This window comes from Penicillium citrinum (genome assembly GCF_028827155.1).
Source record: "Penicillium citrinum strain IBT 23319 chromosome Unknown utg000001l:1.0-4955037.0:1.0-4956770.0, whole genome shotgun sequence".
Classification (NCBI taxonomy): Eukaryota; Fungi; Ascomycota; class Eurotiomycetes; order Eurotiales; family Aspergillaceae; genus Penicillium; species Penicillium citrinum.
The window spans coordinates 2,493,328-2,510,143 of NW_026622686.1; the positions used below are offsets into that span (position 1 = coordinate 2,493,328).

The 16,816-nt window shown below is 46.2% G+C and overlaps 6 protein-coding genes across 6 annotated transcripts; 2 read left to right on the forward strand and 4 right to left on the reverse strand.

Annotated features, from left to right (window-relative positions):
• Positions 1-332: 332 nt before the first annotated feature.
• Positions 333-2,889, reverse strand: N7469_000933 (fungal specific transcription factor domain-containing protein; the record flags this gene model as incomplete). The annotated part of the gene is made up of 4 exons (XM_056639853.1): positions 333-1,233; positions 1,284-1,640; positions 1,960-2,789; positions 2,851-2,889. The coding sequence occupies 4 exons, from the start codon at positions 2,887-2,889 to the stop codon at positions 333-335; spliced, it is 2,127 nt and encodes a 708-aa protein (XP_056505610.1).
• Positions 2,890-5,309: 2,420 nt separating this feature from the next.
• N7469_000934 (NCS2 family permease) lies at positions 5,310-7,287 on the reverse strand (the record flags this gene model as incomplete). Its single annotated transcript, XM_056639854.1, has 4 exons — positions 7,168-7,287; positions 6,156-7,076; positions 5,993-6,097; positions 5,310-5,936 (listed from the first exon to the last, which is right to left on the reverse strand). The coding sequence occupies exons 1-4, from the start codon at positions 7,255-7,257 to the stop codon at positions 5,310-5,312; spliced, it is 1,743 nt and encodes a 580-aa protein (XP_056505611.1). The 5' UTR covers positions 7,258-7,287.
• A 1,015-nt stretch (positions 7,288-8,302) lies between these two features.
• Positions 8,303-10,183, reverse strand: N7469_000935 (MFS transporter; the record flags this gene model as incomplete). Its single annotated transcript, XM_056639855.1, has 3 exons — positions 8,303-8,558; positions 8,638-9,044; positions 9,107-10,183. The coding sequence occupies 3 exons, from the start codon at positions 10,181-10,183 to the stop codon at positions 8,303-8,305; spliced, it is 1,740 nt and encodes a 579-aa protein (XP_056505612.1).
• Positions 10,184-11,261: 1,078 nt separating this feature from the next.
• On the forward strand, positions 11,262-12,425 carry N7469_000936 (serine hydrolase domain-containing protein; the record flags this gene model as incomplete). Its single annotated transcript, XM_056639856.1, has 1 exon — positions 11,262-12,425. One exon carries the CDS (start codon positions 11,262-11,264, stop codon positions 12,423-12,425), a length of 1,164 nt encoding a protein of 387 aa, XP_056505613.1.
• Positions 12,426-12,738: 313 nt separating this feature from the next.
• Positions 12,739-13,930, reverse strand: N7469_000937 (uncharacterized protein; the record flags this gene model as incomplete). The annotated part of the gene is made up of 2 exons (XM_056639857.1): positions 12,739-13,537; positions 13,599-13,930. The coding sequence occupies 2 exons, from the start codon at positions 13,928-13,930 to the stop codon at positions 12,739-12,741; spliced, it is 1,131 nt and encodes a 376-aa protein (XP_056505614.1).
• A 1,458-nt stretch (positions 13,931-15,388) lies between these two features.
• On the forward strand, positions 15,389-16,778 carry N7469_000938 (SDR family oxidoreductase; the record flags this gene model as incomplete). Its single annotated transcript, XM_056639858.1, has 3 exons — positions 15,389-15,761; positions 15,816-16,593; positions 16,631-16,778. The coding sequence occupies 3 exons, from the start codon at positions 15,389-15,391 to the stop codon at positions 16,776-16,778; spliced, it is 1,299 nt and encodes a 432-aa protein (XP_056505615.1).
• Between the last annotated feature and the right edge of the window lie 38 nt (positions 16,779-16,816).

Consider the following 16,816-nt stretch of genomic DNA (forward strand, 5'->3'; position numbering starts at 1 on the left):
TTGTGAGGATTGATATCTACGAAACTACAAATCAGATATGAAAGAACGTAGAGACTCTTCTCGCTATTATTATTTCCTAGATCTTCTGGATCATCCGCAAAGAAAGAATTGTCGCTGTTGGTGCAATGGAAAAGACTTCCGGGCGCCACAATGGGAGTTTCTTCCGTTTCTCACCGAATTCTCATCTTTCCATTCAGCATACTCCTTCACTCCAGGTCCAGAGCATTCATCCTATTTGTCTCTACTATAATTCCGCATTCATGATGCCTGCAAATGTCATTGATCATTGTGAAACTGTTCGGCTATCTTATAGGATTTGTATCCCAACGTTGCTAGGAGGTGGGTGAAGGACCTGTCCCAGGGACCTGCTCCTTGGTTTCAACTGAGAGATTACGTTCCATCTCGTCATCAGAATCAGAATCAGAATCATCCTCTTCGTCACTTCCGTCATCTTCATCACTTGATACACCTTCATCACTTTCATCACCTTCGTCACCTGAATCATCCTCAAAATCCTCATATCCCGCAGATAAATCGTCAGAGTCATCAGAGTTCTCAAAATCATCTTTTCCATACTCCTCGAGCATTGCTTCAAGTTCACTTTCGCTTGGAGGCGTCCCATGCTCATCAACGATCTCTTCTTTACCCGATGACTCGATCACATCATCCCCATAGTCCGTGAAATACATCGCATCGAACTTCGCCAGGAACTTATCCAACTCAACTTCATCCACCTCTCCTCGTTTCATCGAATTGGCGAAGTTGGGGTATTGACTGCGGAACATTTTGCCATCATCAAGACTCCAATTATTGGCCTCGAATTTCACCAAGTTACTCCGTGCCTTGGCTGGCAGCGATATCTTCTTCTGCCTGGCAGTCACTTGGAAGATTCGGAGCATACCCTTGCCCAACGACCAGCGATGAGCAAATGATCGAGCCGCGTGAGCGAGGTCACCAATTGCTACCCGGTTTGCGGGAGCGTCAAGACACGGAAGAAGGGTGAACATTGAAACGGTAACCCAATGGATATTCACTCCCGCCATGCGGCTAAGTGTCCAGAGGTCACGATGAACGCTAATCAGTCGTGCTATCTCGCATGCGGAGTTCACACATAGCCTCTTCGCTCTGTCGCGCGTTCTCTGTTCCCACTCTGGATCGATTTTCATGTCTTCAGAATTAGGTACGTCTTTCAAAACTCCATACATGGTCTGGATGATAGTGTGGTACTTCATGCTACGAGAAGTTAACAATGTTCTTGACTCAGGAATAGAAATAAAACGGACTGGAAACTTAACACATGAGGAGGGGCGTGATCGATTTTCAGGGAAGCCGGAAATCCTCTATACCAGGTTTCGAGTCGATCGTAGGCATCATCAACAATCCTTACGAATTCCGGATCCAATACTTGTTTTTTGTCGCCCTTTTCGAACAACGACCAGCTAAGATCATGTGTTATTCGACTCACTTGGCAAAACATATCGAAAAGGTCTTGGGTCTGGGATTGAACAGTATTTGATCGAATGGGGAAGTCTGTCCAGTCATCAGCAACAACTTTGGCCTTGCCATTGTCAGCCTTCGTGAGATATGTCGTTCGTGGGGCCTTCATCATGCATCCTTTTTGATACGACAGAGAGGTCATCCTGTGGCAGTTGAAAGATGTATCAGCATTACTATCCCGTGGAGGAAATGTGTACGAAATGGATAGATCCTACGCCGTCAAATTGAAAACCCCCCCACAGGGTATGTTCTATCGCCCTTGCCTTGCGCAAAATATTTTTGTCGGCATCCTTGGGTGGTGTTCTATGTTTCTGGGAAAGTTCCCGCGCCGCATATGCAAGCTGGCTGATGTAAAGCCAACCAACACGATCGTTCCCTATCATACAAGAGCTGACGATGATCCGAATGTCAACTGATAATAGCTTGCTTCCGGACATTCGAGTGTTATCTTACCAAACGTACATACTAGCAAGCCCCTGGACATATGGTATAGTAATGTTGAGTTGTTCGGTATCAAGGAGGAGTTTGGCTTCTTTATAGAATTGCAGACCCCTGGACCACTCTTGTGCTGCCACTGTGAACGCTCTGGGATCGTCTGAGTACACCTGATATTTTTTCCAGTCAATATCCATATCGCAAACTTGGCGCGGCGGTCTTACAGCAGCTTCAGCCAACATGATATTGACTAGAAAGGGAGAGCAAAATTCAGATTTCAAATCTCCCGACTGCATATCACGAATAAAAAGATCCCGGTCCAACCAATTCAAAAACGGATGTATCCAGGTGAACCAAAGAGAGATCAGATTCGAGACGAACTCATCGTCATCTGTCAACGTCGTCCACGGCCACGCGGGAACATTGAACAAAGGCCTCGTGGCCGGAGACTTTTTGTCATTGGAGGAGGACGCCTCATCCTTTCGATGTTTTAAGTGCCATTCACGTACACCACTAATGGCATCAATTAGCTCCGGCGTTTTTTCCAACCTCGGTCTTTCCCGCAAGTCATCAATAAAGTCACGGAGAGCCTCTGGCTTGGCTTGACTGCGGATCATATTGACCAGATGCATGGCACTGGATCTATCTGCATCGCGAAGTGTTGAAACAAGGCGATCTAACAAATCACCATGATCCTCCACAGTTTCAATCTTGCGTTTGAGAACTTGTTTCCGGCGCTGGTCGCCCTTCTCGTCGATATGGCATCTCGTTCCTGATTTTAAACATTTATCGCACGGTGCTGTTCCTGAACACTTCAAGTACAGTGCATAAATGTCAGTATCCCTCCTGACTTCCGACTGATGGGAGAACTTAGAGGTGCAAGAATATATATATTTACCTTCAGTTTTCGTCTCTTACATTCTGTGCATGCCGTTCGCACATTTCTTCTTCGACCATTTTCGTCTTCGAATAAATCGGACGAAGGACTGTCTTCGTTCGAGGGCCGAAGTGGCCTCAACTCGTCGGCGCCGGACATCGAGCACGGACCACACAATAAAAGCGACACAAACGCTAAGGATCCATGCCCGGCCTTCTCACAATATAACCGATGATGATTTCAGGCAATTTTCGTCGGGGTACACTTGTTAAGCCCCTTGAGCTACGCGCTGATCAAACGCGATGTTCTCAGCCCGTTTGATTGCCTAATTTCTATCTGACGACATTCAACAGAGACCCCGCAGTTGTCAAAGGAACTTTCTAGGACTGGGACTATGCTTCGGTGGAGTGAAAGGCCGCAGAGGCCAAGTTGTTACTCGTCGCGACCGATCCGACTAGTCAACTTTACTTCTCCTCTAATATGATAGTGGCTGGTGGGAAGGGACCGCAATGTCGAGGTTCACGTATGATTATTGGGTCGCGGGGACCATCGTTATGGAGAAATAGTGCGCGAATCTCGAAAAAAAAAAATAAAAAAAATAAAAGTGGGACCGGATGTTGCTTCCAACTATTCACGAAGTGAGACGTCTTGAGAAAAGAGCTGGGCTGTCCCGTTAGGTGCAGAGTCAACAAGAGCAATCTCCGAGATTTTTTTTTTGTCTTGGAGTCCGCGTCAAAAGAAACCTTGGCCTAAATCTTGGTTATAAGACATTTATGTTCCAATTTTCGTTTTCGTATTTTCTCAAAGCAAATACGATTAACAGGGAAGCTGTGAATGTTTCGTTGAGCTACTGTATAGCGCAGATTTCCGATCTTCTAATGTTTCTTCGTGTGGAATAGTTTGCTCCGCGGAGTTATTCAGAGCGATATGTACTGTGACTTCTTCTGTTGGGGTAGTACTCCCTTAGTCCGGGATGGAGATCCGACTAATGAACGCATCAAGGTGTTGGTCTTTTCCGTTGGCACAGTATAAGTCACCTTCAATGCAGAGATTATCCAATCACCATCATGATCCAGTTACCGACGATCCCTATGTGATCAGCGGGGCTGACTTACCGTCCTCGTGGGAATTTTTATTGTCCCACAGTTCTAATCGGGTACCGGTACCATAGTTAATGGGTGAGGCTCATATGTCAAAGGTCCTCCGTCGTCACATACCAACCCTAGCTGCCTTAGCTCTGCACACACGCCTCTTTCACGATTTGCACTACACATAATGTGAAGGTTCATACACTGTAATTTGTCTTGTAGTCTCGAACAAGTGCTTATTGCTTAAATACTTATTCAAACAGGACTTTATGCTGATGGAGACTATGAGTTTGATCTGGATGCTTACTTGCATAAAGGCAACATTGGCAACAATGCTTTCAATCGCTACCTCAAAGAAGCCCAAGCGGCTCAGTGTATTTTTTTCTGGAACGTTCGCTTTGACGCAGCTCATTTCTTCCTGGGCCATGAAATTGCTGCGGCATATTACTGTGATTTTCGACTTATCAATATCCGGGGATCTGCAAGTCCAGAGCTACTGTACACTACCACTTGAAACTTTCAATGCCCCAACAAATATCGGGATCTGCTCAATTTCTCCCCGGCTCCGTAGCCCGAAATTACTGGATCATCGGGGAGGTGTGGATCTCGAATCCAATGAGCAACCATATTTGGCAACTCGGATACGCGGCAGGCTGTACTATCCCCGTCTGCCAGGGAGCTTAGGATGGATGACGGAGCCCTTCACCACTAATGTACTACCGTAGGTAGTAGTATTTGTCAGTGCCCAACGAGCTAAAGCGAGTGGTTCCACCGATCACCCCACGCTTTTGTGCTCCGCAATCAAAACTATCAATTGGCATCCAATTTCCGTTGCTGTAGACGACTTTACACATCCCAATATTTCACGCGCGCATGCTGCTTCACGCGATTACTTCATGTGGCTTTGATAGGAGATTCACATCCAGCTCTTCATTTCTTCGTTACATATTATGTTCAACTAATGATTACTTACCATATTATCCATTCCGGAGTTTTATAACACAGTCCAGTAAGGCAGCGTTGGACGCACTCCTGAAAGTTATCAAATATACAGAACTTCTACGAGTTGAATCGTGCGATTGGTTTGAGGATGTTTCCGATAATAGAGCAGAACACGCACTTGTCGCAATATAGATGACATTGAATAACTTGCGCCGGCTCTTTGGCTCGGAATCGAGATAATTTGCCTGGGATAAGCAAGTGCTGTCACCTCCAGCCTGGGGTATATCCGTTATTTGAGAGCATAATAGAGCTAATCAAGACGAGAGTGAAACTTACGGTGTAAACATGGGTGCGGTGTTCATTATTATTTGCATTTGAAATTTCATATTATCACTATTTACTAACCAATTCCTAGTATAAAGTACCTTTGGTACAATTACCAGCATTTACAAAACCACGAAACTCGTCAATTACAATGGCTTGCCGACGACGGGATCAGCATTCTGGCCCTTCTCATCAGTCACACGCTCCTGCTCGGACGAACCGAAAGAACCATACTCCTCCGGCATAGCCCTCTCCTCATCCGGACGCCAAAAGTCCTTCTTCCCCGAAGCAGCACGCTTCACCCACGGAGGGAAGAATCCACCCGGGACCTTCCAAGACCATGGATCCGACTCATCCTTGTTTGGCGGAACGATACGACCACCAGTGGCCTTCTCGATAATCCAAGCACCACCATTCAGGGTGATATAGCTGAGGATACCCGCGATAAGACCGTATGCAATACTATATGTGAAGGGCATGATGGCGATAGTCAGGAATGCCGGAATTGCGTCGCCGTAGTAGCGCCAGTTGATGTCAGCGGCTGCTTTGGCCATTAGGGCGCCGACGATGACGAGGGTACATCCCGTTGCCCAGGGTGGAATTGAAGCGAAGATGGGGGCGAAGAAAACTGAGATGAAGAAGGCGATTCCAGTCATACAGGATGTCAGGCCTGTTTTGCCACCTTCTGAGATACCTGCACCGGACTCGACGAATGCTGTTACCGGGGGAGTGCCGAAAAGAGAGCCGATGGAGATCGAAATAGCATCGACCATCTGGAGGATGTTAGTTTGGGATTTGAAGTTGAGTTGACAAAGCTGTATCTGCTTACATATGCCATGGCGCTACCCTCAAAGTCCTGTGTCTTCTCGTCGATGGTGCCGGCAAATCGAGCCATAGAGTACATTGTACCGGTGGTGTCCAAAATATCGACATACTGGAAATGGTCAGCGGGAAGATTCAAAAATAAAACGAACGTGTGTATCAGAACGAACCAAGAATGTGATAAATGCTAATCCAAATTGGCCTCCATGACCGGAGATATTCCAATCTTGAGCAAGAAGGGTATGTTTGATAGGATGAAACGTGACGACTTTCTTGAAGAAATCGAAATTGCTCGTCCCGATATCTGTGTACGGGAAATAGGTGACTGGGGTAGTTCGAGGCCAGGAGATGATGGAGACAAGAAGAATTCCTGCGATGACTGCTCCCTTCACGCGATACATCATCAACATAGCAGTGAAAATGCCACCGCAGAAGATACCAACCCACATAGTCGGACTGCGCATCTTTGCACTGCTCATACAAAGACCGGTGTCTGGATCGAAGTTCTCCTCGAGACACCCGGCCAGTTCGATAGGAGTATCAGTTGCACCTTGGACCAAGCCAATACCAGCACTATACGTGAGACCAATGAGTGCAAGATACAACCCGATTCCAACTCCAGTGGCAAGCTTAATGGAGGATGGTAGTGCCCGTGCAAGCCACTGTCGCATTCCAATCAAGGTCAACCCGAAGAATACCCAACCCTCCACAAACACAGCAGTCAGAGCAACCGAGTATGGAATCAGGCCATTGCCATGAAAACCAACGACGGTATAAGCAAAGTACGCGTTCAAGCCCATACCAGGCGCCAACGCGATGGGCAAGTTGGCGAAGAATCCCATGCAGAAAGTAGATAGAGCTGCGATAGCTGCAGTCGCAGTCACAATGTCGCGCTTGATTTCTTGCACGCAGAGAAGATACTCGGGGTTCGTCGCACAGTGGTCTCCCATACTCTCAGCAGGACACACGCATGTTCCACCAGTCTCCGAAGTGATATTACTGTTGACGGAAATGATATATGCCATGGCGAAGAAAGTGGCAAGACCAGCACGTAACTCGGTGAAGAAATAACTTCCTTTTCGCTCCCGGGGCTATTATACAAATTGCGTCAACGTCCATGTTCTCTACTTGGATCTGAAAATCCCAGTTATTCCGTTAAGAAAAGAAAAAAGTACTACTCACATGGCCGGAATTCTCCAGACGAAACCATCTCCCCACGGGGCTGCGCGCAATCCGCAGATTAGTATCGTGGATCCAAGTATTCACACCCATACTGGCAGGACTAGAATGTCAAGACTGCTAATCCACGGCACAGGGGTATGGAGTAACTACTGCAGTCGGTTTGCGACGCAGTATTTAAAGGGAGTTTACACGAAGCAAAAACATTTAAGAGAGCTGCAAAAGCCACTGGAATTAAATCAAAAGTCATCCGGCTTCTCCGCCAACCACACCCCTCTGATAAGCTTTGCCTGAAAAAAAAATTCGCCTGCTCGCCATCCGTCCCAGCTATCTCCGCCTCTGGCTAACTTGGCGGCTTGGCGGTTGGTCTGGGATCTTTTTACCGGCTAAGTAATTGGTTCGTTGGGCGTCCAACTGTTACCCATCCCATGGGTCCAAGCTCGGCAACAGTGGTGGGTCTTTAGCGGGCGAAAAAAAAATTGACAGCCCGAGAGAATCTATATGAAGAATATCAAACATGAATATTGACGTTCTATGCATTTGAAAATTGAAGAATCATCGCTGAGAAATTGTTACTGGTAAAATGGAAGAGAGACTCAACTTGTGTGAAGCACGCAATGAAACGCCAAGGCTGCACCCTAGTGTCTTGGCAACCGTGAGATTCTTTCCAGAATGGAACTCTTATCGTGATGTAAAGATAGAACAACCCATCAGAATGACAGTTGATTAACAGGGTTCATCGATAAGAAGAATCGGACCCTACCGACCGGGTCAGTATATGCAATCAATCCGCAACTGATACGTTCTCATAGGGTATAATCGAGATGCAGGAAGTTAAGCATTATCCGGGGGAATTCAAGTGCATACGATCCTGGAAGATATTCTGATCCCCGAGTCCGGGGATTGAAGATGGACATGAGGTATCTATACTTTACCCATTTAGGTAACTCGGCTATCGGGAGGCATCCGATGAATAAAATCTCCAGTCATCTTTTTCATACTAAGAATTTTCATAACTAGCAATCTGAAAGGAGAGATGGTCTAATATGAGAAATGAATCTGGTGAAATTGAATCATTTAGTCTATTCTAGGCTGACAATATACAAATCACTCTTCTTACGTTTTCCTGCTCCATCAATCATACAGATGCACGCGGTTCTTTCTCGGACGTCTCCATCGGCCCGAAGATCGGTGCAAACTTGGACTTTTTCCTCAAGGCCGGACCCCACTTGATGAAGGCAAGTGGGATAGGGACCATTATGAGAGCGAGGCAGCCAAGTAGCGTGCCAGCCCATTGTACCCCCAGATTTTGAAACATCTGTTTTGAAAATAGAGGAAACGCAGCACCGACCGCCGACCGCATGATTGTATTCGCGGCAAACACAGATGCAGCACTATAAACGGGTTAGTACTAAGAAGTAGACGAATCTCCACAGCGAAATGGAGACATCGGACTAGGAGGATATGACTCACAATGTCAGGTATGAATCAATCAAATAGTTGAAGCATTGTAAGAAGATCACATAGATCCCAAACCCAGTGATAACACCACTCGCAGTCGGTGCCATCCAGTGAATTGACTTCGTCCAGCCTGTCCAACCGAACCAGAAGAGTCCGATCGTAAAGCAAACACCTCCAAGAATCGATGGTGGAAGTCGCCATTCAGGAATTGGGATGTTGTGATTATCGGCCAGCTTTTTGGAGTATGCTCTTTGATCATATAGAATGTAAGCTCCGGCTAGAAATTCACCGATGATAAGTCCGATGAAAGGAAGACTGCCCACGCCAAGGTTCATGCCATGAATTTGCTGGAAAACAACTGGATATGCACTAAGAAGTGCATACATTAAGCCGTATACGAAACTCATCCAAATTGAAATCTTCAATGATACCCCCAAGATTAGCAGAAAATCCACGTAAGTAGTATGCAACAGCAACTTACGAGGAACACAATTGGCTCTGTGAAGAGCATTCGGAATGGTCGACTGAAATTATTGGTGATGAGCTCCTCCCAGTCAAGCTCAACCTCCTCTTGCCTAGCACGGATACCCCAATTATGAGTCTGTCGCCGAAGAGTCTTTGCTTTCTCGACTAGAATTGCCGGTGCGTATGTCTCTTTCAGGAACAGCACGCAAAGTCCGACTGCCAAAAATCCCATAATAGCCGCAATGTACATGGTCCATCTCCAGCCTAGGTAAGACATGGTGATAAATCCTCCAGTGAAAGGTGATGCAAAGGGACCAACGAAAACCGCCATTGCAAACATCGCGATCGCCACACCACGAGTCTGATTATTCCAGATATCCGCAAAGACAGCCGGAACAATTGCGATGGGACTAGCTGAGAAGAATCCAGCAAAGAACCGACTCAACATTAATGTCTGTACATCCTTTGAAGTAGCAGTTGCAATCGTGAAAATAGAATATCCAAACATGCCCACGATAATCGGCATTTTCCTCCCAATCAATTCACTCATAGGAGCCCATAATGTCGGACCCGAAGCAAATCCCAAAACGTATAATGTGACACCGAGGATAGCCACCTCCGTGCTAATGTGAAAGTTTTGTGATATTGCCAATGTAGCAGCGGAATATATTGCACTTGCAAAGGAGGAAACGAACGTGGTATAGGCCAAGGTAGCGGATATTCCGATCCGTTTGTAGAGAGACCAATTCTGAGGATGCAAAGGATCATTCGAGCCAGTGAATTCCACGATGAATTGTTCTGGATCTGGTAGGTCTGGAGGGTAAGGCTTTTCGGCGCCCATCGGTAACCATTCGCTTCGTGGAGCTACTCCGGGTCCAGATCCTACGGTCGACCGGTGTTGTAAACGATAGGTTTCGATGCGCTCGAGTTCGACATTATTTAGATTCGTTTGTCGGCGGGAGAGTGTACCGGAACGAATATCTGCATATTGAGAGTCACAACGGTCTCGACTTGTTGGTACAGCTGTGAGATTGTCACTATCGCTGGAGACGGAGATGGATTCGTGTGGGGATGGAGCGGCTTCATGCTCCATGATCGGAGATATTTTACTGTTGGATCGTAGACTTCTTCGATGGAGAAAAACCTCTTCTCTTTTGTTGACAAGTCCGAGTTCCTTGTCCCTTTTTCTTTCTTTTTCTTTTTCTCTATCTTTTGCTGGCTCATGACTTACCTTTTATACTCGGCGGTCGACGGCGTCATCGATTGATGATTTCTTCCCCGGTTGATCCGATCCACGCCGCTCTAACCGGCCACAGAGTATATTCGGTGGTTTGATTTTTGATTACTTTTCCTATCTTTTAAAACAGGGGATAAATAAAAATGGGAGTAGCTAATTTTCAGAAAAGGATTTAAATCATTTACCATGGAATTAATAGCACTTAAGTTGGTTTTTGGTATGTACAAGACCCAAACAGTGCAGAATCACCCGAGAAATAGCAGTGATCATCATCAGCCGATGGGTCTGCCGCAGCTGTCATCGGGCCGCGGATCGGTAAATATCATTAAATCTCTCTATTTATTTCGTAGTTCAGCCTGGAAGCTTGTAGTTTATCTATATTGCCTGAGTGAAGATACCATCGGTAGAACCAGTTTGTGGGCTTCTCATACATGATTTTTGATTTGGGGTAAGGGGGGCTTAATTGAATGCAAATAACCTGCGCCCTGGCCTTCTTTTTCGTTGGTCATACTTAGCAACGAATCACAGTCTAGGTGGTAGCTTACTTTCACACTCTGGGTTTCAAAAAGTTGCGCGGCGTTGTTCTTTCGCCCAGAATCTCCCCAATCATTCTTCATGATCCTCACAGCCGCAGAATTTCGACCCCAAACGACGACCCACAAAATAGTCAGCATTATTGTATCGTAGTAATCGACTTGTTTTGTCCTAGTCTAGCTCCAAATCCTTCTAGTGCGAGCCGGTTGGCGCTATATTACGAGTTGGAGACATTTATAAGCAACAAGTATCGGTTATGCTAGTATAAATAGTCTCTCATCCAGCGTGCTTTGGCTTTTTATTTAAGTCCAGCTCAAAGTAGGACAATCCTTCATTTCAGTTCACTTAACATCCCTTGGCTTCCCAAAGTCTTGATCATTTAGTGATATTATTGAACGCCATGGCTAGTACCACACACGGTCAATGTGACCCCGCCTTCAAATCTGTCCGCGATCTTCTCGAAAAGAAATTGGCAGAAGGCGAGGAGATTGGCGCATCTCTTTGTGTAAATATCGATGGTAAGAATGTTATCGATATCTGGGGCGGTTATAAAGACGAGGCAAAGACTGTCCCATGGGAAGAAGACACTATAACACCTGTATGGTCATGCTCCAAGGTCGTTTCCAACCTCGCTGCCCTAATTCTCGTCGATCGCGGATTACTGGACGTCAATGAGAATGTAGCAAAATACTGGCCTGAGTTCGGAGTCAATGGGAAAGAAAATGTCAAAGTGTCTCATATCCTAAGTCATTCATCCGGTGTTTCTAGCTGGGATACTTCACATAAGCTGACCTGGAAGGATGTTTTTGACCTCAAATCTACCAATGCAAAACTTGCTACACAGGCACCCTGGCATACTCCCGGTGAACTTAATGCATACCACCTGACTAACCAAGGTCATTTGGTTCATGAGATCGTGGAGCGTGTGAGTGGTAAACCGCTGCATCAATTCATCACGGATGAGATTGCGAAGCCTTTAGGCGCGGATTTCAGTCTTGCAACTCCCGAAAGCGAGTGGCCACGCATTGCACCGGTCTTTTTACCTCCTCCACCTTCTGCTGAAGATTTCGCTCAACTTGATCCCAACGGTGTTACATCGAAAACATATCTTGGCTCATTTCATCTCGGTTCTCCGGAAATTTGCAACACTCCTGAATTCTGGAAAGCTGGGATGGGTGGAGTGGGTGGTGTTTCTAATGCTCGAGCTCTGGCCCGAATCGGTTCAATTATTTCTCAGAATGGAATTGTTGATGGGAAGCAATATCTATCCCCAGAGACCATTGAAAAGGCACTGCAGGAACAGATATCTGGACCAGATGCTGTTCTCTTCTATTTTGTGCGATATGGTCTCGGATTTGCGCTGCCTTCTCCTGATTCCTTTCCCTGGATTCCAAATGGGCGTATTTGTTTCTGGGGTGGATGGGGAGGTTCAATTATAATTATGGACCTTGATCGTCGAGCGACTATCACCTTTACCATGAACAAAATGGAACAAGCTACGGTTGGGAAGGAGACCACGAAAGCATATGTAACGGAGATTTATAAAGTCCTGGACAATCTTTGAATGAAATTCGAGTATCATACAGTTGAGCGTGACAGCAGTAATGCAAACTATTCACGGATGTAGAGTGCTATTGATAGAATTTTGTCATATCAAATTCTCTTTTTTGAGACTGTCAGCAGTGCAAAATCCTTTACCAAGCCTTCAAGCTCGAGTCTGTCGCTCATCCTATCCCATCAATTGCCGGTTGTTCTTTTACAGGTTATCATTTTCTGAAGAATCTGAAAACCATAGAGCCTGAATAAATAGACAGTCTGAAGCACAGCTGTTGGTAATATACTTCACTTAGATCACTCCTTATCCACTTGAATTTGGTTTAGGAAGACTTCTTGGCCTTGGTGACACGTTGCGATTCACTAGTCGCGCTGAAGACTAGCTCATCTCTCTCCCAAATCAGCTCAACGGCAGCACCAGTCGGCCCAGTCAGAGCTGTCAACACACCAACCTTCACCAAAAGACTGATCCAAGATACGTTGTTGAGAAGCTGTCGGTGAGCCACGGTATAGAGGGATAGAGCCCAGACAAGCACACCAGCAGAACCAATCAGATAATCCCAACGCAAGAAAGCATGAACACCTTCAGCGACAGTGTCTACTTGTAGACCAGACCAAGGCAGAGGGATCTCAAAAACCTTGGCCGGGTGTAAGGACTCAACGAATCGATCCTGGAATAGACCTGGGGCCAAGACTGTAGCCAGAGAGACGGTCCAAGAAACAATATGGGAAACTGATGCGTTCAGGAATGCGAAAGCGTAAACCCAGCGCAGGCCGGACATAGAAGCGCGTCGATTATCCGAAAGGAAAGGTGATAGGACGAAGTAAGCAACGGTGCTCAGAATAGAGACATAAGCGGGCCAAGGCTGCCAAATTGCAATGGCAATCTGTTTCCAGTCGACGGAGATCACCTCCGGGGCCGGAAGAATCATTGCATGACTAGGTACCATAAAGCCGACAACGAAGATTGCAGGCAAAACTGCGAGTACAGCTCGAGGAATGCGAATGTTATCCGCATCAGGTCGACGTGCTGTAATTGATGATCCAAGCTGAAGGCCCAAAAAGAGGGGTGTCGCGAATGCAAAAGTCAGGACTTGAGCTGTAAGACCGAAGAGCATAGGGCTATTCAGCTGTGTAAGTTTGACTATACTACATATTACGGTACTCCACAAGGATCACCTACTAAGCAGCCACAGTGCCTGCATTTCCCTTCCTCCATGACTCGAGGACAACCAGTGTCCAAGCCGCGCCAAAAGTGCCGGAAAATCCAATACTGTGTAGAAGGAGACCAGGGCTCTGACCATCCAATGTCGGGTAGAAGAAGACCGTCAGAAGCGTAAGGATGCGATCAATTGGCTCAACGCCGGTATAGAAATTGCGCAGAGGCGCATTGAGACCAGGCAGTTTTCCAGATGCGATAGTCTGCTGACCCAGCGCGTCGAGACCATTGACCTTGGCGAAATAGAAGATGGCGTAAAAGACAAACGCGCTCAGCGAAAATAGTACGTATTTCATGTTGGCGATGGTTGTAGTAAAAGCTTGAAAGATACAGAGACAGACTGGCAACTCCACTAAAATCATAACTCGTAATCGAAGAGGGGGTCGGAGTGGTTTATATTCCAACTATCCGATTCGGTCCGATTTGCACTGTCACGCAGGATCATATGGTTGAGCATGATTGTAAGCCGAGGCTGACAGCCCTGCGATGAACCAAATTGAGCTTCTCCAGACTTTCGTGTGGAGCCAATTGTAGCCGACTGTCGATCCTTGACTTTTCTTGCATTCAGCACGGGCTTCTCGGGGCATCCTGCATACTTAGATGGGCAATTATCTCCACTTTCACATTGTGATCTCTGTTTAACTGAGGGCACCGAACTGGCAGCCAAGAGTAGATGGGAGCCACGGAATTCAATTGTATCCTTAGACTGTACAGTAGGAAATGTTTTATTCAATTCCAATGCATCACTTTTCTTAATTCACAATTTCCATTGAGTAATAGAAAAAGGGCTAGTCTACTGTGATGTTTAGGGAAGGACGGAGATATATTTTTATGATCAGCTCATCCAAATCTACTTAGATTTACTAAATAAGTATTCTATTACAAGAAGGTTATCCTGATGATCTTTATTGACCTGGCAAATTGAATACATCCACCTCAAAAAATCATAATGTAAAGTTTTCTCGAACAGCTCACTAAAACTTCATATGTGAGCCATCAAAGTAGGGGTTAGTAGTAACAGCAAGCATCAATTGAAAGCCTGGCAGGTCTACTTGTTAGTAGCATTTCGGGGTTTGCATAGATACACGAAAGAACAGCGATCGCGTTCAAAAATATTCCATCTCTTTCCAATCCTTTATTTCTCAGGAAAAATCATGAGTGATCTCCGTTATTTGTATTGCTTGCCGGGGAAGGATTGTCCCATCTCTAGGGTTCATCAACGCGCAATATCGTATCTTAGGATTTGGGTTATATCAATAAATTTGACACGCACGAGAGTTGCGACCAACCTGAACCAGAGGGAGCAAATTGCAAGAAATCGCACATTCATTCAGAAGTTCCAGTGAGCTTTTGTTACACTAACAAAAGCTAGTAGACTTTCCATGTGTATAGGCATGGTACTTGGAATTTATATTTAAACCAATAATGGCAACTTCAGCTTCAGGCTGCGGAATCTATATTCCTCCTACTGCCCAATGCACCAACAATTGGAGCCTGCAACCGCATGATGACTTCAGAGCAGATGAAAACGGCATAGAATGGATGATCTGATTAGAAATCATGCGGAGAAATCCAGAGCTCACTCAACTTGAACTTGGATAGTGCGGAGTATTTAATACTCACCGACGTCAAGATTTGGACATCTGTTTGCAAATTCCCAGCTTGAATGTTTTTGCAAATTCTAGACCGGCGAAGAAACAGTACTACTAGTAGTACTTGAAACTAGCACAAATTGCATCCTGAAATCGGAGATCATGACGCAGCTCATTCAATCAAAATCTATCTATCACGGTTTGCCCATTTTCCCCGATGAAGTCGAAGGTCTTACAGCAATTGTCACTGGCAGTAATGGGATCTCAGGCGCTCATCAGTTGAAGGTGCTAGCCGAATCACCTCGCAGATGGAAGAAGATATATGCTCTATCACGTCGGCCACCTTACGGAGCCTGGCCTGATCATGTTGAACATGTCTCGGTAGATCTTCTACAATCACCCGAGGGAATTGCAAAACAACTAAAAGACCGAGGAGTTCATGCTGATCATGTCTTCTTCTTTGCTTATATCCAGCCTGCGCCAAAGGGCGACGGGGGTCTCTGGAGTGATGCGGACGAAATGGTCAGGGTCAACAGTGAGCACCCCATCCCGGACCAAAGAAGAGGACGACATGATTAAGATGATATAGCAAAACTACTGTCCAACTTTTTGCAAAGTTTGGAAATAAATGAAACCATCCCCAAACGGGTCTTACTACAGTTGGGAGCCAAATATTATGGTATACACTTGGGGCCAGCCATGACTCCCCAAGAAGAGACAGACGCGCGTGTCTACACAGAGCCCAATTTCTACTATTCCCAGGAGGACCTGCTGAAGGAATTTTCACAGAAACATAGCATCGGGTGGAATAGTACGCGCCCGTCGCACATCCTAGGCGCCGTTCCTGACGCAGCCATGAACCTGTGTTACCCATTGGCAGTCTACGCGAACGTGCAGAAGCGCCTCGGTCAACCTTTAGACTTCCCTGGCGATTTAGCCGCATGGGAGAATCCTGTGTCACTATCAAGTGCCCAGGCCAATGCCTATCTCTCGGAGTGGATTGTCCTAACATCCCATGCCAAGGACGAGAGCTTCAACGCTGCTGATGATTGCCCATTCACATGGAGTAAATTCTGGCCTAAACTTGCTGCCCATTTTCAGATTCCCTGGAATGGCCCCGACACCAGTGCAGGAGCAAAGTATCACACTATCAGGGGCCATCCTCAACCACCTCGTGGATATGGACCGCCAGGGGAGTTGCGGTCTCGGTTTACTCTTGTCGAATGGGCAAAGCGGCCGGAGGTACAGAAGATGTGGAAGGATATTGCCGAGACATATGGATTGCGGGAAAAAGAGCTCAAAGAAGTTGATCGGGTATTTGGATTTGCGGACCAGGCATTGACGCTGACGTACCCACTTCAGCTCAGGTAAGACGGAATGCCCAAAACTCTGACAGAAGCCAAGTAAGAATGAGAGGGAGCTGACCAAAAGTACTATCAGTATGTCCAAAGCCAAAAAAATGGGATACTTTGGGTTTGTAGATTCCACAGAGTCAATTCTTCAAGTAGTGGATGACTTCGTGGATCTGCAAATGGTGCCACCCTTTACCTAAAAGGAGGATTGACATGACAGGGATAGCTGCAGGGGTGC